Genomic DNA, 24,262 nt, shown 5'->3' with positions numbered 1-24,262 from the left:
AGCTGAAACATGCCGTCTGGAAAAGGCACCCTTCAAACCTGAGACAACTGGAGCAGTTTGCTCATGAGGAGTGGGCCAAAATACCTGCTGAGAAGTGCAGAAGTCTCATTGACAGTTACAGGAATCGTTTGATTGCAGTGATTGCCTCAAAAGGTTGTGCAACAAAATATTAAGTTAGGGGTACCATCATTTTGTCAGGCCTGTTTCATGAGTTTATTTTTTAAATAATTCTGTTGAAGCATGGTTGAAAATCAATGTCTGACTTTCATTGGTTACATTTCATAGAATTTTTATTTTTATTATTACTTTTGTCAGATTAAAGTTATTTCTGTGACCATTTTGAGTTTTTCTTTCATTGACTGAAGGGTACCAACAATTTTGTCCATCTGTTAAGTTTGGCAATTTTGTATCTGTTATACAGCAGAGCATTTAGAAATAGTGATACTGTTTTATTTAGAGGTTTGTGTTGAGGGAATTAGGGTCGAGGGGCTGTTTTGTTCAATTGGCAGAAGGGAGACAAAGCCCAAAACAAAGTAGCTCTCTTTGTATCTATAACTGTACTTTAGTAATGAAAAAGTGTGCAATGTGAAGCACCTTATGAATGGAGTTATTCCACTGATAAAGTGGAAAAACAAGATCACATTAATTTTAAAGCACCATGAATTACATCAGATTATTCCTTGTCCAATGTGTTCCAGGAAAAAATTCCCCTCTCCTACAATAAACCTATTTGCTTACTGTTAAACAACCAGAAATTATTTTTATTTATTATTTTTTCTCCAGCCGTCTGGAGTTTTTTTGTTTTTTCAGTCCCCCCTGGCCATTGAACCTTACTCTTATTCGATGTTAATGTTGATTTATTTTGTTTTATAATTGTCTCTTTATTTTTCTATTCTTTAATATGTAAAGCACTTTGAGCTACTGTTTGTATGAAAATGTGCTATATAAATAAATGTTGTTGTTGAAATCTATGTCAAAACCTTTTTTTTTTTTTTTTTTAACTAACTACAGCAATCCATCCAAAACTCCTTATCTAATAATTTGCCAGAAAAAAATATGAGAAAAAAAATTTTGGATAGTTGTCATACTCTGAGAGATGTCTGCGGGTCCGGGACTGCTCTGCTCGGTAGGACTGGGCGATGCAGAACGTATCACCAAGTGATGGAATACAAGTTTCCAGATAGAGCTGGGAAGACTGCGTTAGGTATGCTTGTTCTCCAAAGTAGTTCAGACTGAAGAGCGTAGACCCACCTTCTACCTGGGTTTGGACAAGTGTTGGTGGAGTAATCTTAAAAAGAGAGAGAGAGAGAGGCTATGATGTAAAACAGAATTCTGTTTTTTTGTTAAAGTCGATTTTAAAAACGTTATTGGTGTATTAAAGGACATGATATCTAAAACACATCACAATAATATTATCAATTGCTTTGTGCTTAATAAAAAAATAATTATGTGCAACCTTTTGCTTTTAATTGTAACAATAGTCTATGAACATAAAGAAGACAAAAATTAAGGTTTCTTTAACTAAGAGGTAATAATTCAAAATAGCTTTCATACATCAAGATAAAAAACAAAACACAACTCACTCTTATATATTGTTAAAATAACAGATTAAGCAGAAGAGCTCTAAAGTGATATACAATAAAACACTTTGTATTTAATCCTGTCTATAAATAATTTAGAGGTGCAGACTATCATCCATCATATTAAAAGCACATTAAGGGAAAAAGAAAGTTATTTACTTCATAGTATCCCCGACTGAAAAAGTGATCTCTAAAGCACTGCATTACACACGATCGAACTTTTAGGATTTTTGAAGCATTCTCTCCACGGATCAACATGTGCCGGTTGTTCAGCTGTACGTCCACATCAGACTCTTCATTGATCAAGTTATCAGCACCCCCTGCTGGTGCCAAGCCAATTAGTTCCCAGTAATCACAGTGAAGTTCATGGCCTCCAGGAGCCTACACAAATAAACACAAGATTTTCAGAAAATCTTTAGAGTTATAACACAGATTTTAATAGTGTATCTTTTTATTCTCTTTATTTAAAATTCACATTGAACTTATCTGAAGCATACTTTTTAGAAATGGGCACACATTGTGCAAGTTACTAACATAAATACACAGAAGTTCAGGAAATCTTTTGACTTGTAATGCAAAATTGCAATCGTCCTACATATTTATTTACACTCCTCATTTGATTTCAGCTGGCTAATGTATTGATTTTCATTTTAGTAATAGGCATACATAGTGTAAGTAATAATTTATCACATACTACATGTATTTCCAATGGCTGTTAAATATTTTTCTTATATTCTTCCATGATTTCTATGGACCAAGTACACAAACAAGAGGATTGTTAGTTCAATTTCTTAGCTCAAAATGTACTATCAGCAGCAGTAAGCTGAGACAACAATTTGTAGATAATATTTGGTTACTACGGTGAGGCAACTGCTATCTGAGTTTTCAACTATGAATTTGACAGTAGCAGCCCTTTAGGCTTCATTTGTTTATCTGTAACTTTCATCTAACATTAAGTTAATGTTCAGCAATTTCACTGGAATATTTATTTCACCCACCCTGGCAATCTGCTAAGGATTTTACATGTACTGGGGGCTTCATCCCCTGCTCGCTTTGCTCACCCAACCCCCGCATCCCCCCAGGTGTGCTACGCTCCAGTCACTTTGCATCTCTCTCTCGCTCACATTGTCAAGGGTGGGGTGGGGAGGCTGAATGCACGCTGAGGAAATGTGGTCTGATCAGCTGCTGTCTTTCTGCTGCTGCTGCCGCCGAGCTGCATGTTGTGCTTGTCGCACTGCGCATCAATCATTTAAAAGCCTGTACAGCAGCTGTCCTTTTATCTCATGTTAAAGTGTCTCCCACGGGATGTCAAATTGTCTTCCAAGAAGATCACATATAGTTTCCTTCCAAGTCTTCCAAGATTTTTTTTTTTTTTTAATAAGAGAGATATATATTCACTATGGAAGAATGTGTCCAAGTTTTCTGACTAGTCAAATTACTGGACCAAAACAAAAAAAACTACATTAAGCCCATAAATTGCACATACAGTTTCATGCAAATGCTTGGATACCCTTGAACAAATTATGTAGTCTGTTAAAATTTGATGTAAAACAGAACAGTAATATAACAGCAAACAAACTAAAATAGGATTTTTATAGAAAAATAATTGTACAATTATGACTTATCCAATGAACTAAAAAAAATGTGGAAAAGGGAGCAAATTTGGAGTTTTTAAAAGTTGGGGCACTTGGTAACGCCCCCTCCTTAAGCAAAAATCTTAACTTATACTGTTTTTTGTTGATAGCTAGGAGTCTTAGAACTGTTGCTTTGGAAATTTTTCCAAACTTGTCTGTGCAGATCACTTATTGTAGAACTCCTTCTTTTTCAGCTTCAGTTTCCTGAATGTCCAACATTCTCCTTGAAGGTTTGTGGATACTTGATGGAATTCATTCTTCCTGTACTTGCACAATCTTTTCTGTGCCACATAATCCCAAAGCATAATAGATCTGAACTTAATAGTAGGGAAGTGTTTTTTTTTTCCCCAAATGCTGGCCCTTTTTTCTGCAAATAAATATTTCATGGTTATGGCAAAACCGCTCCATATTAACACTTGACTTTCAGACAATGCAAATTATTAGTTGGAAATACATTTTTGCAGTCTTCTCCTTCTTTGTAAATATCGGCTACTTTAATTTTCGGATCTGGGCTGCACAATGTTTGAAGAGTCAAAAGAATTTATTAGACACTGGAACAGTAATCAGCTGACAATTCCTAATGACAATCTTTCACCAAACTAACATCTTATGAGCGAACTCTGACCAAACTAATGGCCTAATGAGTTTTAAGGCCTTAATGGGTGTACAGACTTTTGCAAACACTACATACACTCATATTTTTTTCCAAATTTATAGTTCATCTGATAAATCATAATTATATATGAACATTTTCATATAAATGCCATTGTTTAATTAGTTTGTTGCCAAAGTTGTATATTATAATTTTTTCCTTTCAATGCCAACAAAATACGTAATTTGGCCAGGGGTGTCAACTTTTGCATAGAGCTGTATATATCAAATATGAACATGAAGAATATCCTCTTATGTCCATTCATTTGACAAAACAGGCACACAACAGAAAAACATGTCAAAATATAAATAAAACAAAGAACTTCCAAGTACTTTGAAGATCTAGAAGTTTTATGAGATGCATTACAAAATACTAATTTTAAGTGTGCAGTGGCACCCTAGATGTCTTCAAGTTGCAAATAAGGTACAGTTTAAGTTTTTTAACTTACTAACATCTCCAGGTTTACCTAATCCATCATAAAGCTAGTGTTTATCTAAAAGCATATCAGACAAAATTTACAACATTCCAACAAAATTCAACTGAGGTCTGTGTGAAAAAGTAACAGATATTATAAAAGTAAAAAGAGGAAATGGAAATCACCCAAAAATAAAATAATATAAAGTATTAACAAAGTAAAGGATATGCAATTTGCAAACCTATGGGGAAATGAATATCTTGAATACACACTACTGATCTATACATTATTATTATATTTTTTTTTTTTGTATTGTAATCTTGAGAGGTGAAATGTTAATGCATGAATGTTTTCATGAACTGCATGGCCAAATGTTTTTGTTGCTAACAAATGCAAGGATCGCAATGGCAATTATATTAATTGGAAGAACAAGAATAGTTAACTGAACATTTCAATCAGATTAACTGCTTCCCTTGTATATACAAAAACATTCAGACTGGTGAACATGTTATAAGTATAATTCTTCAGTTATTATGGATGAGAAAACTAACTACATATAAAAATAATCGCTAGTGACTTTAATTCAAATCTGATCCCTAATGGCTTCTATTTTTCATGGTTGTCTGTTCTGCTCTTGCACTGATAATTTCCAAATATAAAATGTCAGCTCTTAGTTGGCTTCTATGAATGTGCAAGTGTGATTGTGCCATTCATAACATATGGTTCCCGATTCGTGTTTTTTGCTGTCAGTATTTGCCCTGTAGCAGAAAAACCAGACACAGAAGATGGATGGATGGATGTTCCAATATATCTTCAGAGTTAATTTATGGCATGTCTAAAGTAAAAGTAATCTCTTCTGAAATGGTTTATTCAGCACAGATTCAACTTCACTGAAAGTACTCTAACAAAATGTTACCAATTTGCAATTCTTCTGCAGTTACCTGTTTTCCATCTGGCACAAGTTTTAACATTCCATAAAGTGCAATGCTGCTCTCAGGACTCAGAAGTAAGGCATTATAACACTGGCACTAGAAGAACACAGAAAAAAAAAAATCACATTGAAAAGAAATATGGCTGTCATTTTTAATTACTTTTTATGTGCAAGTATGCAACACAGGACTACATTTTACCATCACAGTTTTATTCTTTGTGCACATTTTCTCAAAAAGTAAGGACTAAAGTCTCTTTATTGTCTGAAAAAGCTATTCAAAAACTTAAAGTAAAATCTGAAATTACCAGGGCATCTGATAGAACACACTGTAGGAAGCCAGTACCATCTCGAAGAACTATAAACATGAGATTCTTCCCTATAAAGGGGGGGGAAAAAAACAGAGTTACAAAGAAATCCACCCAAATAACTTTATATTAATCTTTTCTAGCAAAAATATTCTCCTATTCTATAGAAATGCTAAAGGAGAATACATTAAGAGATTAGCAAATACACTCTTTAAACTATTTTTTCAGACAATGTATGCAATCTGCACTTTATGCGATTGATGGACTATGAATTGAAGGATGAAAAAAAAAAAAAAACACACGCACAACAGTAAAATAGTATTTTTAGTTTTTGTATTCTTTACTTCTGACTAGGGCTGAAATAGCTGAATGTTTAAAGTAATGGCTTTGGTCTTTTATTTCCTCTCCAAAAAATGTAATGGAAAATTACAGAAAAGAATCTAAAAACCTTAACTTAAAGAATAAATATTGATTAATAAGGATGCCATTTTTATAAAGAAAACTATGGAAGCACAGTCATGGTGTACCTGAAAAAAGACAGAGGAAAACAGTCCCAAAAAATGAAAGGTAATATTGTAAATGAAATAATAATAATTAAATCAGTAAAGAATAATTTCTTGCCTTGTCTTCGTAAACGATGCACCCAGCCAAACACCTTGACTCTCTGCCCCCGAAATCCCTCTAAACACCGAATCTTTGCCTAAAAAAAACAGATTAATTATTGATGAGAAAGAGATGAACACTCTGCTTTTTGTAATAGTAGTACAACTTTAACTCCAGACTAATCCTCAAATGATGAAGCTATAAATCAAAAAAGGCTGCAAAATATTTTAATTGTTTTCTTTATCATTTTGTAAGTAGTTTTCAGAAGGGACTTGTGAAAACCTGTATACAATAAAGGCTTCAATAACATAAACAGGCTGTTTATTTATGCATTTCTGTTTAAGGCTAACTTAATGTACTAGTGTTAGAATAAGATAAAGGGATAAAACCATAAAAATCAGTTTTAGAACTTTAACGAGTTTCAAAATGTAAACCACAACAAGAGCTAAGCTCAGCCCACGTTCTGTTCTTTTATTTGATCTCAAGTATTTAATCAAGATAAAGATACATACAGTATATTGCAATTTATTAAATTAAAAAAAATAGTAAGTTAAGGATGCTATTCAGACCCTCACATCTGCAATGACAAAATTCAGCTGTATAAATCAGTTTTAATAGTGTAGTCAAACAAAACTCCAGCTTTATCATTACATTTTCTAAGTACACTGTATGCACCTAAAATCTGGAACAGCTTGCCAATAGGAATTCACCAGGCTAATACAGTGGAACACTTTAAAAAACTGCTAAAAACACATTACTTTAACATTGCTTTCTCATAGCTACATTTTAGTTTAATCCTGATACTATGTATATGCATTTAATTATGATTATCATTCATGTTTGCTCCGAAATCCATACTAACCCCTACTTAATCTTCTGTTCTTTTTCCTGTTTTCTGTGGCGGCGATCTGCATCACCACCACCCGATCAAAGCACCGTGATGTCCCTACATTGATGGATTAAAGGCCAGAAGTCCACATGACCGTCATCATCAAGTTCTTCCATGTGAACCCTGAATACCATGAGGACTGATTGAGGTCATTTATGTTAGGTAGAAGGCCTAGAGGGGGCTGGGTGGTCTCGTGGCCTCAGAACCCCTGCAGATTTTTGGAGGTTTTTTTTTTTTTTTTTTTCTGTCCTCCCTGCCCGTCGGAACTTACTTTTATTCCATGTTAATTAGTATTGCCTAATTTTATTTCTTATAAATGTAGACTTTTTTTCTCTTTCTTCATCCTGTAAAGTACTTTGAGCTACATCATTTTAATGAAAATGTGCTATATAAATAAATGCTGTTGTTATCATCATCTGACTTATTGCTCACAACAATGAGGTAGGTTAGAGAGACGTTTGACTACTGGCACTGTAGTGCAAGAACAGTAATCACTCCCTTAATGTCAAAAAATAAAAAACAAAAAACAAGAAGCTGATCATAAACTTCAGAAAGCAGGAGATGGAGATCAGTTCCATCATCTACACTGAAGAGAATATGGAGAGGGCTTTACATTTCTTGTAGTCCCCATCACCGATGACCCTAACCATGCACAATATACAGTCATATGAAAAAGTTTAGGAACCCCTCTCAGCCTGCATAATAATTTACTCTACTTTCAACAAAAAGATAACACTGGTATGTCTTTCATTTCCTAGAAAATCCGAGCACATCTCTCCAGTTTTAAGGTCACTACACTGGTTACCTGTGTCATTCAGGATTGACTTTAAAATTCTGCTTATGGTTTATAAAGCCTTAAATAATCTCGCCCCATCTTATATATCGGAATGTCTGACACCTTATATTCCAAATCGTAACCTTAGATCCTTAAATGAATATCTCCTTAGAATTCCAAGAACAAAACTTAAAAGAAGTGGTGAGGCGGCCTTCTGCTGCTATGCACCTAAAATCTGGAATAGCCTGCCAATAGGAATTCGCCAGGCTAATACAGTAGAGCACTAAAACACTGCTGAAAACATATTACTTTAACATGGCCTTTTTATAACTTGACTTTAACTTAATTCTGATACTCTGTATGTTCAGTTCATCATAATAACTATTTATGGTGGCTGTAAAATCCGTACTGACTCCTACTCTCTCTTCTGTTTCTTTTTCCGGTTTCTTTGCAGGCCACCACCACCTACTCAAAGCCTCATGATGCTCCAACAATGATGGATGGATTAAAAGGCAGAAATCTACTTGACCATCATCATCAAGTCCTTCCATGAGAACCCTAAAGAGGACTGTTTCATTTATGTTAGGTAGAATGCCCAGAGGGGACTGGGCAGTCTAATGGTCTGGAATCTCTACAGATTTATTTTTTTTCTCCTGCCGTCTGGAGTTTTTTTTTGTTTTTTCTGTCCACCCAGGCCATTGGACCTTACTTTTATTCTATGTCAATTAATGTTGACTTGATTTTCTTACTGTGTCTTTTATTTTTCTATTCTTCATTATGTAAAGCACTTTGAGCTACTTTTTGTATGAAAATGTGCTATATAAATAAATGTTGTTGTTGTTGTAGGAACATCTGAGTACTGGGGTATTTTCCCAACAAATATTTTTAGTGAAGCAGTATTTAGTTGTATGAAATTACATCAAAGGTGAAAAACTGGCTGTGCACAAATTTGGGTCCCCTTGTAATTTTGCTGATTTGAATGCCTGTCACTGCTCAATACTGATTACTTGCAACAACAAATTGGTTGGATTAGCTCATTAAGCCTTGAACTTCATAGACAGGCGTGTCCAATCATGAGTGGTAAAAGGTATTTAAGGTGGTCAATTGCAAGTTGTGCTTCCCTTTGACTCTCCTCTAAAGAGTGACAGCATGGGATCCTCAAAGCAACTTTCAAAAGATCTGAAAACAAAGATTGTTCAGCATCATGGTTTAGGGGAAAGCTACATGAAGCAATCTCAGAGGTTTACACTGTCAGTTTCAACTGTAAGGAATGTAATCAGGAAATGGAAGGCCACAGGCTGCAGATGGTGTATCTGAACATCGTTCTACAATTCAGTGCAATTTGCACAGAGAACATCTGTGTGACAGGGTGATGAGAAAGAAGCCCTTTCTGCACTCAAGCCACAAACAGAGTTGCTTGTTGTATGCAAATGCTCATTTAGACAAGCCATATTCATTTTGGAACAAAATGCATTGGATTGATAAGACACAAATTGAGTTATTTGGTAATTATAAAAAGTGCTTTGCATGACGGGAGAAGAACATCAGCATTCCAAGAAAAACACCTGCTACCTACTGTCAGATTTGGTGAAGGGTCCATCATGCTGTGGGGCTGTGTGACTAGTTCAGGTATGGGGCCCCTTGTTAAAGTCGAGGATTGGATGAATTCAACCCATTATCAACAAATTCTTCAGGATAATGTTCAACTGTCAGTCACAAAGTTGAAGTTACGCAGGGGTTGGATATTCCAAAAAGACAATGACCCAAAACACAGTTTGAAATCTACAAAGGCATTCATGCAGAGGAAGAAGTACAATGTTCTGGAATGGCCATCACAGTCCCCTGACTTGAATATCATTAAAAATCTATGGGATGATTTGAAGCAGGCTGTCCATGCTCAAATTTAACTGAACTGGAGAGATTTTGCATGGAAAAAAATACCTCCATTCAGAATCCAGACACTCCTCAAAGACTATAAGGAGGTGTCTAGAGGCTGTTATATTTGCAAAAGGAGGCTCAACTAAGTATTGATGTAATATCTCTGTTGGGGTGCCAAAATTTATGCACCTGTCTAATTTTGTTATGATGTATATTGCATATTTTCTGTTCATCCGATAAACTTAATGTCACTACTGTAATACTACTGTTTCCATAAGGCATGTCATATATTAAAAGGAAGTTGCTACTTTGGAAGCTCAGCCAATGATAAACAAAAATTCAAAGAATTAAGAGGGGTTCCCAAACTTTTTCATATGACACTCTCTCTAAAGAAGGCCTCACCAATGCTTATACTTCCCCTGACGTCTCAGGAAAGCCCAGATGTCTTAATGTACGCTCACCAGGTTCTATAAGGGTACAGTATAGTCTATACTATCTGGATACATAACATCCTGGCATAATACCTGCACAGATCAGGAATGGAAAGCACTGCATTGGGTGGTTAAATTGGTACAAAATTTTACTGGTACACAGCTGCCTTCTATCAAATACATACATAAAACACACTCTACCTTAGAAAGGCAAAATGAATTATTAATGACTTTACTTATCTTGCACAGATACATTTCTTTCTCCTATGTTCTGGCACATTTTACAGGAACATAATCACTTGTTCCAATAGCTTAATTATCCTCAAGTCTTAAGACTACTCAACCCTCACTCACACTGACAACTGCACCAATGTACCTACAATTTACCTCTTCATTGAGTTTATATGCCATTCCAGATTGATTATACTGAGTCTTTTTTATTTCCCAATATTGACATTAAGAAATTATTTTCTCTTTCCTAAATAAAAACTGAATAGTTAAGTCCTTAGCCTGTAACATAAAGAATGATTGTAAATCTTCATTAGTTTAAAGCTCTAGGTTCTAAATGAAATTGCTTGTCAACCATATTTACACTTAGGAATGGTGTAACCAAAAACCCATAAGTAAATGAATGATTTGCTGCTTATCTTCTTCCTTAAATATTAATCTTGTTAATTAATCCAACATACATAAGACTTACAGTTTTTGGTTCTGGAAGACTTGGGTCATTCTCAATCGTAATCTTCTTGGCTTCCTCCAAGTTCTTCTCTCTGCGAAGAGCATCTTCCGCCTGTAGAGATTAATGTGCAATTTATTATCTTCATTTTTATAATAATAAACATTAAAACAACACTACTTACAAATTGTCACTAACCTCTCTTTTTTCTTTGGCTTCATTTTTCATTTGCTCCCTTTGCCATAACTTTTTAACATTCTTCATCTGTGATTTTGAAATAACAGCCCACCTCTGACAAAGCAAACCAAAAAACAATTTAAGACAATATGCTCTACTACAAATATTTAAGTTATTTTCAATAAACATGTTAAAACAAAAACATTTTAAATGATACATATTCATGGGTTTTATATGGTATTATATGGTATTTTTCATTTATGTAAAGACTATTGACATTTATCATATCAAATAGCACCACTTCCATACTATGAGTGAACTGTGTAATATTCGACCCAAAACTGTGTTCTTCCTGTCCAAGCAGCAGCTAAAAATATTGAGTTAAATTTTCTTAACAGAACAAAGGAAAAATTTTAAAAGCCAAGTTTTTTAATTTATTATCGAAGAGTACCTTCATACAATGCCATATACTGTTTTAAATGTTGCACAGATTCGGTACGGCATGTCGTTTTTGTCCAATTGCAGTAGTTAAAAGCTGAGGGAAGACAAGGCAATGCAGTCACCTGAACGTCACCACACAATGTTCTTCCAATCTTTAATCATGCTTTGAGTACTAAGAAAAGCACTATATAAATGTAAAGAATCACTATTATTATTATTATTATGCAGTTTAGTGATGAGGTGCCCACTGTGGCCTCATCTTTTTGTTCTTAGCAGACAGAAGGGGGATCCAGCATGGTCTTCTACCTACATGCCACATGCTTTTCTTGTGTCTGTAAGGGTTTTTTGTTTGTTAAAAGGTTTTTTCCCACATCCCAAAAACACGTACATCAGAATATAATAAAGTTACAGAAAAATATATTTTGTTCATGACCATTTGACATACATGATTTTAAGCTCATAAGAAAAGAAACATTTCCAGTCTTGAATTCCTTGATGGTATTAAAATAAATGGACCTACTGTTGTACAGGATTAATAGATTGTATTAGGGATGGTCTACACATATTTTCCACACTTCTGGACTGTAGACTTTGCTACTAGAATTTCCTGTTAAACTGATCTAATACATAACATGCTCTGACTCTGAGCAACTCGCCGAAGCTTTCTTTCAAAACTAAAATAAATAATTAAGAAGGAGAGTGGGAACAGGAAAGCCATGCCACAGAGGGGAAGAAAAAACACAAATTTTGACCCTTATAACATAATAACAAACAACATATCAGGCATGTTTGTAAGTTTGCACTAGACTGTGATAAGCTGGGACTGTATTTATGCCTTATGTTTAATGCTACCTGAATAGGCCCTGACTTACCTCTGAATTGGATAAAGTGGGTTTGCAAATATTACATGAGTAATCAAGATATTTACCACGGAGAAAAACAATTCAGGTCTTCATACAACAGATAAGAGTCTGATGATCTTTTCACTAGTTTTGGTTATTGAAGCAAAAGCAATTTATACCGATTTATACTATGATATACCAAATTATATGAATTCCAATCATTTTTAAGTGACTACAAAAGTAATGTAACTACTTACCTCATCCTCTTTATCGGAGTCCACATAAACTGTAGGGAATGGTTCCTTTCCAGCAAAGAGCAGTGCCTGTAATGGAATTACATTACAGTAAAACGGAAAATGCATGACACTTCCAAAAAAGCGGTTTACAGAAGTTATAGGATAGAACAGGTTATAATATATCACATAGAAAAATCAATGATATTGTAGTCTTGACTGTATTATTTTTTTTATCTTCTATCCTGCATTATTGTTTTTCAGTCCACATGTCTGTATACTGAGGAGGAGGAGGAGTCTGTATACTGTCAAGATAGCTATACTATCTATACTGCCAGAAAAGTATGCAACATGAAAGCCGTATTTACTACACATGTTTTTGCAGGTAAAGCCATGGGCTGCATATATCAGATTTATTTTCTGTATAATTACTGTACATTTTAAATTCCAAAATGTAGCAATCAAATGTGCTAATGTGTACCACCTTTATATGGGTGGTAGCAAATGTCCAACCAGAAATATTAGATGAAGTTTAAATAAAAAACTATACCAAATAATAATAATTACTTTACAAATAGTAAATAAAACAATAATTTAAAAAGAATAAGAACTATAAAAGAAAGTCTACATAGGTAACTCAATGTGTAACGAAATATAAATAGAGCAGAAATATATTGGGTTGAAAAGGGCACATACAAACACGCATATCGTTCTGGACATTAAAAAAGGAAACTTTGATATACTTACCCTAAGTGCTGTTTTAAAGGGCTTCTCTTTTGTTCCATCACCAGTGGAATCATCACCTTCTCTCTCAGAAACATACAGATGTTCTAAAACATTAAAATGAGGGAACAATAAAAATGCAGTTTTAAATGATACGCACTTGCTTCTTTGTTCAAGCAACAGTCTCAGAGGAATCATCTACAATCCACATACACTAAAACTCACAGGCACTCATTATTCAGTACAAAAAAAAATTACAATTATATCACTCTGAGAAGTATAAAGAGAGTTGGCCTTTCTTTTATTTTCTTTTTAAATATATAATTATGGATAATTTAGATTTTACTGTTGTTTAGAATATTTATTGGGTCACATTTTGTTCAACAATTCAACAGTGTTTTTATAATTAACTAGCTGAAATGCCCAGCATTGCCTGGGAGGAAAACAAAGTGTTTTTTTTTTTAAATTGTTTGAAAAAAATAATAATAAAAAAATACAAGTTTAAAAATAAAAATAAATTAAGAAAACAATGAAGACTCACTAATGTCCTTGTCTCACAGTCTTGTATGTATGTTATCATCCACTTGACGCTCGGAAATGGCCAAATTTCAAAAGCCACAGGGGCGCAGTGGCACTCAAACATAAAGAATGCTGGCAGTCGCCTCCAGTTCGCCCTCTGGTGGTCATTCCAAGTGTCAACTGGATGATAACATGCATACAAGATGGCAAGATCACCCCCCACCCTACCCAGAAGAGGGTGGGTTAGGGTTGATTTGACCCTACCTACATACCTACATAGACTTTAATATATATAAATAAAAATGTCCTTCACAATGCTATATTTTCGATTTTTAAGATATATTCATTTACAAAGGCATCCTAGTACTGATATGTTAATTAATGTTGTTGCTTGCAGACTGCAACTTGTGACCCACTTGTTTTCTGGGACCCACATATCTTCACAAGGATTGATTGTTTAGTAAGAATATAGCGGAGCACACATTGTTCTATAAATTAAAGGCAAAAGGCCTGGTTTTCTGTAATGCATGAAGGACTTCTGGAATTAAAAGTTAAATAAAACTGTATTTTTTTAAATCCTCAGTTGGAATTTGCATAAACTTGCTTATACAGGCTATTTGTTATCACACAAAATGTATATATTTACTAAAACACTAATAATACACTAGGCTGTATGTGTGAGTGTGTGTGGTCCCCCTTAGCAATCTGACAGGTTAGTTTAGTTTTGATTATGTGGTGGTGGGAACATATTTTAGGGGTGCAAATTTCAAGTCCTGATTGTAATAAAAAAAAAAAAAAATCAGAAGTAGTCTCCCCTCGACTTTCTCACATACTCAGATATGGGGATGAATATTTGAGGAGTAAACCGCAAGACAATGATTATATTTTTACACTATGTACATTAAAGAACCACCAACAACAACTCAAATTAATAATATATATTGAACAATTATTATAAAAGTAAAGTTGTATAAATCGGACTCTGCAGCTGCATGAATAAAATATTTGCCAGGATAATTTTATTTTGGAGAACAATCCAGGTAAATTACCACTTTCAGTAAATGGAAGTGGGATAAGCTTACTGAATGTGCAAATACAAACATATATCTTCGATTAACATAAGTTTAACAAATAACACAAAGTGATTTGTTTGTTGATCAACTTGACTTAAAGGGTTTAAAAAGTTGCTGAAAATGAGGTGTTGTAATCCAAAAAATTCTAAAAATCCTTTGTCTTTAATGTTCATGTTTATTTGATACTTAGATTCCGATTTTAATAGTACTGACTAAGGATTATTTGTTAAATGATGAAGAGAAAATGCCAATGAATGCATTTAACATATAAATGATCTATTATTATCATACACCTAAAATGAATTTAGGCTCTGTACAGTACACAGGGTAGTGCTGGATTGGTACTTTGGTATCAATAGCAGTTTTTGGACCTTAGTACCCTCACCAAAACAGGTCAGAAGCACATAACGGAGGACTCCAAACTCTGTGTCTTACTCCAGCATCCCTGGTGCACTACACACTACTTTCCTTTTGATAGCATTTGGCTGAATTGTGCATTTGTCAAAGCAATGATTATGGGATTCCCCAGTAAAGTCCTAAAAGTGTCCAATCAATTCGGGCTGTCCTTGTCAAGTCCCAATCACCCTTCAAGTCCAGAATGCATCTAAACAATGAAGTCCCTCAACAAGTCGAATCAGCATTTCTCTCTGTGAAGTCCTAATCACCTTAATGTGATTTGGGCGCAAAGAAATCCTAAATATATTGAGACAAAGGGTGAAGGACAGGTCCACGTGAAGACTCACTTGTGTTGAAGCCTGTGGTTTCATTTCGTTAAGTCTTCATTTTCCATGTACACACAACTTAGGGTCGAGAGAAGGGGGGATTGGGGGTCGACAAGAAACTTGATGTTTGCTTCCAGTACCAAAAATCCCAAATTCATAGGGCAAATGAATTTAAACAACTGCAACATTTCAGGCCAATAATAACTGATAACAGACGGGCTGGTGGAACAAGCCGTTCACTTTTATCTGTTCTGTGCAGTCCCTTGCCTTTTAAAGATACCTTTAAAGACTCTTCTCTTCAGCAGATACATATACCCAACATATGCTTGTTAATGCAGCTTCGACTCATGTTTCTGTAACGGAATAAGGTAACAATATTACTTCTGCACTGTATTGTAGTTCATTCAAGTGATGGTTTTTACAAATGACACACACAAGAATGTATATCAAATACACAGTACAAATAATGTACCGCCTTCTCCATTCCTAAAATAATATGAGACATCACGCCTATAATTGCTGTACAAATACTGAGGTCAAATATCCAGGATCTCACGTTTAAACTGGAAAAGTTGCCATTCAAAGTGTGGACACTGAGAGTTTTCTGTTGCAGATTTGTATATGAAAGTAATTCATCTTTGCTTTTATGGTAATTACCAGACAATACAGGGTTCAACACAGTAATGACTATAACTATTCAGCATACGCAGAGTTCTTAATGTTAAGGGTTTTACTTAAACTGTTTTGGCGATATTAAAATTGCAAAACTGGAATACAATACTTACTTAAGAGCATCATTTGAAGTAAAGTAAAATCAGCAGGGGTACAGTGTGCAAATCAGAACAATTTACCCACACAAAGCTTACGCAGATTTCATGGATGAACTCTTTTATGTGTTTATTCTTTTGGTGATATTCCTCCTTTTCTTAGCCCCTACTTCTGCTGTGTTACTCCTCTTTTGTCGTATGTGCTGATAATCTTCATGCACTGCCACTAGCACCTCTTGCTCTACCAGCATGAAGTTTGCTCTGTTTCTCTGATTTGTATTCCATGGTTAATTGGCTGCTCAGTGCTTGATTCTTAAGGGCTTGTAAATTTTGCTGTGAAAGCGAGTTAATCCGGATCAGACTATCTGGGACAGTGTGAACCAATTGAGACCCGGAGTTATCAAACCACCCAACGTGCTGATGTGAAATCATACCAAAGAAAACTGGACTTTGTTCTGAGATTGAGGGTTATCTAAACTACCCTTCTGGAACACACCTCAGATTTTTATTGTTATTAAAATTTGTAAAAATTCAACACTTTTTTGGTCCTCAACATCTGTATGTTAGTGGTGTCCTGCATCAATTCAGCCAAAGCATTCCCTAGAGCAGGGGTGTCGAACTCCAGTCCCGGAGGGCCGCAGTGGCTGCAGGTTTTCATTCTAACCATCTTCTTAATTTGTGACCAGTTTTTGGTGCTCATTAACTTCTTTAGCCTTAGCTTTAATTAGCTTGACTCTGGCCCCTTAGTTGTTTTTTCCTTAATTAGAAGCCGGACAGCAATGAGACATAAAACAAGCAGGACATGACCAGCTCACCTGTACCCATCAAACAAAATCTGAAAATAAAGATGAAGGTCGCCATAAAGTTGATCCCTCAGGTTACCAAAACATTTTAGGAGTTCTTAGAAAAAAACAGAATATCAACAGTTTTGGAAATGTCTGCCGTGGCAAAAAGAGAGCATCAACAAACCATGGAATTGAATAACGGGTTTAATTAACAGCAAGAATCAGCTTCTCATTAAGGAACTGGCTCGTTTCATGTCTCATTTCTGTTTGGCTGTCATTTAATGAAGAAAAGAGTCAATTCAGAAGACTTAATCCTTAAAATAGGGCTTTTAAAATAGAGGGAAAAGAAGTTAATTAGCAATGAACACTGGACACTAATTAGGAAAAGAGTTAGAAAGAAAACCTGCACCCACTGCGGCCCTCCAGGCCTGGAGTTTGACACCCGTGCCCTAGAGCACGGTAGGGGAACTCCAGGCCTGGAGGGCTGCAGTGGCTACAGGTTTTCAATCTAACCCTTTTCCTAATCAGTGACCAGTTTTCATTGCTAATTAACTTTTTCCCCATCACTTTAATAGCCCTGTTAGACGAGTTCAGCCCTCTGAATTGATTCCTTTCTTCATTAAATGACAGCCAAGCAGAAATGAGATGTGACACGAGCTAACAGACGAAACTGGGGCTTCAAACTCCAACTAATTTCACTCCAATCACTTTCTTAATGAGAAGCCAATTCTTGCTGTTAATTAAACCGGTTATTTAATTCCATGGCTTGTTGCTGCTCTCACTCTGCCACAGCACACATTTCCAAAACTTGTGTTTTTCTGTTCTTTCAAAGAGCACCGTCAAAATGTTTTGGTGACCTGAGAGTTCAACCTTACCAAGACCATCACCACTCTTTAAATTTAGATATTGTGTGATGGGCACAGTGGGGGTGGTCATGTGGTGGCTTGTTTTGTGTCTCATTATTGTTTGGCTGCTAATTAAAGAAAAAGAAACAACTATGGGGCCCAAGTCAAGTTAATTAAAAGAAATAATCAGCAGCAAATACTGGTCACTAACTAAGAAGATGGTAACAATGAAAACCTGCAGCCACTGTGGGACTCGAGGCCTGGAGTTTGCCACCCCTGCCCTAGAGAGAACTTTAAATCTACACTTAAAAAATGTAGAGCCAATGAGCTTGTAAAAAGGTGCGGTTTCATGTAAAAGTCTAGAGGACGCACGGTGGCCAACGCCAGCCTGTTCAAACAGAGGACATCTGAAAGGCCTACTCAGTAAAAAGGTGACCCCTTACACACCAAATGATACAAAGTACTATGCCTTTCTCTTGATTATCAGTAAGTTGGGGGAAAAAATGTATGACTGAGTTGTTGACTTTTTGCAGCTGTGATATGATATTTAATATAAACAAGGATCTCTGAGCCAATTTTGCTGAACTATTGAAAATACTATATTATTAGATGGTGGACTACTGGTCATGTACTGTATTAACAATCAAAAAAGTGTATCAATAAAAAAAAAAAAAACAGACAGTTACATCTCTCTATTATATAAAAAAAAAATCTTGGGGAGGCAGACTAGGGAGACGAGACGTGATCTTCTCAGAAGTCCTGCGAGAGAGATTTTAATTTGCTCCCAGCTCTTAAAACAATGACAAGCGAGAAGCAAAACACACAGCTTGCAGCAGATGATCAGACCACTTCTCCTTGCGTGTGTACAGCCACCCTAACACCCTCCGACAATGTGAGCAGCAGAGACACGAAGTGGCAAAAAGGACAGCAGCTGTACAGGCTTTAAAATGATCAACGGGCAGCGCAACAACAGCTGCCCCACCCATCACAATGCGAGTAGCGTTATACGTCCTGCGAGAAAGAGATTTAACCATGCCCGGGGCCAGAAATAAAGGACAAGTATTGTTTTTACAACGTCACACGAGACAAGGCAATTAACCTTCATTTAAAATATGGACATCTAACCTAGCAGTTGTTGGATTGCTTTTGGAAGACACGCATCATGTGCTCCCAGCTCTTAAAACAACGACATGCGACAAGCAGAACAGGTGGCTCGCCAGCTGTAGAAAGACAGCAGATGATCCGAGGGCATCTCCTTAGCGTGCGTTCAGCCACCCCAACCAAACCCCCTTCACAACGAGAGCAGTGTTATACGTCCTACAAGAAAGAAATTTCACCACGGAAATAAAGGACAAGTATTGCTTTTACAAAAGCTTTTAAAATAAAAGTGAAAATAATACATATGTAACAAATCCCATGAAAATAATCTCTTTAAGTTGTATATCCGGTAAACCAGATTACTTTACATAATAATAATGATAATACATTTTACTTTTACAGAGCCTTTCCCATGCTCAAGGTGCTTGCTTTTACACGTTGTTAAAAAAATTGCAAACTGAGAAAACAAGGTATGTTTGTGTAAAAAATAGTTTCAGTTTCTTTGAAACTCTTATTTTATGAAATGCTTACTCGATGAAATATGTGACCTCCATTAGCAACATCCAATCATAGCCCTGATCCTACCAGTTTTTAATTCAATGACTTTCATAATCAGTGAGTCAATGCATCTCTGATTAATTCCACTGAGTGCACTGACAAGCATACACAAAACCAGCATAAGTTGAGTAAACCTGTTAAGGCAGAAAACTGGTTTCTAAAACTCCCATTTAAATGTGCAAAACCACTTCTAGAGTTCTCCTTGGGCAAAACGTTCCAAACGTCATAAAAATGCACTAAAAGAAATATGAAACATCATCAATGGCCGCCTTGAATCTGAAAACAAGCATGATGCCTGATCTACTATGATTTTGTCGCTCAACTTAACAGTGTACATTCAGGTCATCAACATAAATTTAGTGATTTCTGAAATATTGAGACGGATCATTTCAACCAGGAGAACAATTAATATAATCGTCCAAGTATCTGTCCTCAAGCAATTTGTCATTATGGATGCTTCTACCATCCTCTGCCCATGACTGTTGGATGTGTATGTGAAACAATGAAGAGTGCAATGGACATTCGCTGATTGCAAGATCCTTAACTGCAAACGAGACCTTAAAGCCACTGAAAAAATATTAATATTTGTAAATTTTGTAAGAATGTAAATCTTACACTATTGTTCTTTTCCAACATACAGAATATGTGAAATTGGTTGGAACAAAAACCTGCAGCCACACTAGAGCTTCCGAACAAGGACTGGACATAACTGATTTAGGCAGCAGAAGCAGAATGAGCCAACATGTACTTTTCACCATGCGCTCTTCTCTGTGTATTGTTGTCCCATATGGTTTAGTCATGCACCGTGGAGATAGTGGAGAGCTTACTTAGGCAGCACACTCAAAAAGAGCCTAGAACAACTTGCCCTTTGGTGTGGGCACAGCATTTCTGCATGTGTTTTAGCAGTTGCAAAATGTGCTCTTTTATGTAGTGGCCAACAGGTTAAAGCAGTCATGCAGATGCCAAAAGTTAATAAGGATGACCCTCTCTGTCCTGGAGACAAGCATGGACATTCTGGAGGCAGTATCAGGGAGAAGAGTACTGGATAGCTGTTAAAGAGACAGCATCATCAGACTGATTCTACCATGGTGTTAAGGGCAGCATTATCTGAGGTCATTTGCACCACCTACCATCAGTTTTCAATGTTTCTTCTGGCTAAACTGGATCCATCTGCATATACATTAACTAACTGTGTTATAATTTCCCCAAAGACAATGCTCCTTGGCTGTATAGTAGTGCTAAGGGTTAATTGGTTGTCTCAGAAGTACTATGCAAGTAACTAAATACTTTTCTGTATACAATATTTGTTGGGTCACCCCAGGGCGGCTAATATTGTTAGTTCACTGGCGCTCCTTATTCTTCAGCATACTACATACAACTGCACAGGAGTAAAACATTCCTGCCATAGATGAATTATTGGTTGTTCTACTGTTCTACTTGGCTTTTGTTGATGGTCACTGCAAAACCCAATTTCAGAGGAATTTGTTTTCATTTGAATTCAAATAGTTAGTAGGAATTATGGGAATTTTGGGTATAAATATAATTTCACCCAGTAGCAGATCCTGTAAAATTGGTAGCATGACTCAGACTTGAATGTAAGGCTTTAATCTGTAATTTTGTACTGTGACAATGTTTTGAAGGGTTTAGATCAGGGGTGCCAAATGCGTCGATTGTGATCGACCGGTACATCGTAAAGGTAGTTGAGGTAGATCGCGTTGCATTCAAAAAAAACTTTTTTTAAATGTTAGTCTATCATATATCCTCTCTATGGCATTTGCTACTTGATTGACATACAGGCCAGTCTGAGATCTCTTTTCTTCTAACACACTGGTCATCCCGCACGCACGATCAAACGCGCAAACTACTGCAAAAGCAACACACACTGATTTGTGGTTTCCATTGACACAATATTGACGTTTACAGACTGAACATTTACACGGCCTATGTAATGAACTGAATGTTATAAGCAATGTAAGATAACAATAGATGAAAAGAAATTAGAACTATGTACAATGTAAACCCCCTCTGTGTTCCATCTGTGCGAGACCCTTTACTGAGCTACACAAGCATTTAAACTGACCAAGTCATACAATCACTCCTGGCTTGTGTTGTACCCAGAGTTTGAAGTGGACTAGTACACTGTATAGGCAAGTTCCTGCTTTTGCTTTGCAAACAAGTGCTAGTGGCAATTCACGGTCTGACTTACAAAGGAACACCTTAGTTCTCTGAAATATTGCATGTATTTTACCACCACTTTAAAGCTGATGTATATAGGAGTGCTCAACAATCAAATCTAGCTTGAATTTATATGCATTTTATACTGTACTAGCAAAATAAAAGTACAGGCTTAAAATTTTTATTAAGAAGAAAATTAAACCTTTTCAAACTGATGGAAAATATACCAATAATTATTTGTTAAGGATCTCTTTGTATACCACATTGCGAGTTCGGCCCTCTGGTTGTAACATGACCAAGCTGTGTGCTGAGCTTACTCTTGAGCATGCAACGTACAGTTGGCCATGTGAACAGTAATCTTGTTTCAAATCTCACAGCTTGGATTGCAGTTCTCATAATCGGTTTGAGTTTCATGGTTTGTTTCAATTACGACAGTATTTGCAGGAATTGTGTTGAAGTGACAATCAGTATCTGTCAAGCATTGTAAGCATACAACCGGTTTCATCGATAACTTCACATCCAGCTTTTGAGAGTTTAAACATTCATAAACATCAAAGTGTCCACTAATCAAATCTAAGATATTTAAGAGGCATTGGCGGTTGTCGAAAGGTGTAAAATATTTGGCCATTTTGGTACACTTGAGAAGCAACAACCAAACAATTCAGCGGCAGCCATCAACTCACATGCAGAACCATAGGTGAAGGGCTTAAGCATTTCACTCTTCTAGTGCTCCTGTGTAGTATAATTATTTCCTGTACCGTCATCAGTCCACACCTTGAACCTGTCCCAGTCATTCAATACATAAGACACAATGTTCCTCCAGATATCAATAGTGAGCCTGATATGGCCGTGCAATATGTAACAAAGAGAATGGAAAAGGTAGGCGCCATCTCTGGGCATGGAAACCACTCGGTAAGTGACAGTTCTTTGATCGATGGTGATCATTTCGATAGACATGTTAATGGGGGTACGGTTGGAACGATAAAGGAAATGGGTACCTGAACAATGTAAAGTAAGTCTAAAATACCTACAAAATAACTCTAATCATAATAAACAAACAATAAAACAGCGGAGAAGCCGTGGATTAAATAAAAAGGCTGCAGTTATCAGCAGGGAGATGTGAATCCCGTGGTGAAGCAAGGAAGGGAATGTAGAGACCGGAGGGATGGACGGCCTTATATAGGCAGGCAGCCAACAACATGGGAGGTGTTGGGATGGGGGACCCAATGCCACCTCACACGGTGACCAAGCTGCAGGCTATGGACGTATATATGTACGTAAGTAGGATTCAGTTAGCGTTGGGAACCCACGTACCAAATTTCTTGAAGATGGGCCCATAGGTAACAAAGACGGTTGGAAAGTTCAATATGGTGGCTGAAAGTGGCGTCATACCACTGAAATAAGTACGTACATCGGTTTTGGTTAGTGCAAGGAAGCCGCCTACCAAATTTCGTGAAGATGGGGCCATAAATAAGAAAGTTCAACATGGCGAACGTTGTCAACCGTTATGACCGTTACGTGTAGAATTTCGAAATGAAACCTGCTTAACTTTTGTAAGAAAGCTGTAAGGAATAAGCCTGCCAAATTTCAGCCTTCTAACTACACGGGAAGTTGGAGAAATTAGTAATGAGTGTGTCAACGAGTGAGTGAGTGAGTCAGTCAGTCAGTCATGGAGGGCTTTGCCTTTTATTAGTATAGATCATGTGGAATAAAAGGTGGCCTGGTAGCAAACCACATCTTTGGGCCTGACCTAAATTTGTTTCATCCATTTCACATCTCATTTTACAAGTAGCTCGGCACCCCGACTCTTTTTCCCATGCAGGGCTGCCTGCCCTTCTTTTGTCACTGCCAGTCCCATTAACCTGAGAGATTACAGCACCATTGAGCAAGGCCCTTAACCTGCAATTGCTAAGCGCTTTGAGTAGTGAGAAAAGCGCTATAGAAATGCAAAGAATTATTATTATTATGTATTAATTCTATTGCTATGCTGCTGTCTTTTAAAACTACAGACGAAATATTAAAAATTTACAGTGTGGCATACTTGAGTTCAGCCATATGCAACTATTTATTTACCTTAACAAAAAAATTACTATCTATTATTTAGCGTGCAGGAAATATTTTAAGTCCATGGGCACAAATTATTTTCACTTTTGCCATCTGAAAAACAGCACCATGGAATAAAACCCCAGATGAATTTTTACTTGAGACCAGCACATATCTTGAACAAGCTGAGGCAGAGCTTGTCTGAAAGATGTCTCTTGACACAAGGAGGTCTAGCATTATCCACACACTGTAGCCACATTTAAAAAAAAATGCACTGATCCAAGCAAAAACAAGAAGTGCATTTCAAGCATCATAACAAGAAAACAACCTTTAAATTGGACTTAATCAGCAAATATTTTATTTATCATGGTGTCCCTTAATCAACAAATTAGTGTATGGCTTTTTGAAAGCACCCATAAAAGTTATTAAATATAAGATCGTTCGCTACGTTACATTTTAAAAGGAAATAAACTTCGAATAATCTGCACGACT

General features: G+C 36.2%; 1 protein-coding gene across 2 annotated transcripts in view; it reads right to left on the bottom strand.

The window, feature by feature from the left end:
• Positions 1–24,262, bottom strand: part of nars1 (asparaginyl-tRNA synthetase 1) — a 43,402-nt gene that overhangs the window by 16,135 nt on the left and 3,005 nt on the right. For both annotated transcript variants that reach the window (XM_039750455.1, XM_039750454.1), the window contains exons 2-10: positions 13,210–13,292; positions 12,487–12,552; positions 10,968–11,060; positions 10,794–10,883; positions 6,139–6,217; positions 5,518–5,588; positions 5,223–5,309; positions 1,740–1,961; positions 1,089–1,288 (exon numbers count right to left, since the gene is read on the bottom strand). In XM_039750455.1, coding sequence (XP_039606389.1) covers positions 1,089–1,288; positions 1,740–1,961; positions 5,223–5,309; positions 5,518–5,588; positions 6,139–6,217; positions 10,794–10,883; positions 10,968–11,060; positions 12,487–12,552; positions 13,210–13,292 — 991 coding nt within the window. The remainder of the gene's footprint in view (positions 1–1,088; positions 1,289–1,739; positions 1,962–5,222; positions 5,310–5,517; positions 5,589–6,138; positions 6,218–10,793; positions 10,884–10,967; positions 11,061–12,486; positions 12,553–13,209; positions 13,293–24,262) is intronic.

The sequence above is a fragment of the Polypterus senegalus genome, chromosome 4, assembly GCF_016835505.1.
Source record: "Polypterus senegalus isolate Bchr_013 chromosome 4, ASM1683550v1, whole genome shotgun sequence".
NCBI lineage: Eukaryota > Metazoa > Chordata > Cladistia > Polypteriformes > Polypteridae > Polypterus > Polypterus senegalus.
This window is presented reverse-complemented; position numbering and strand designations above follow the sequence as displayed.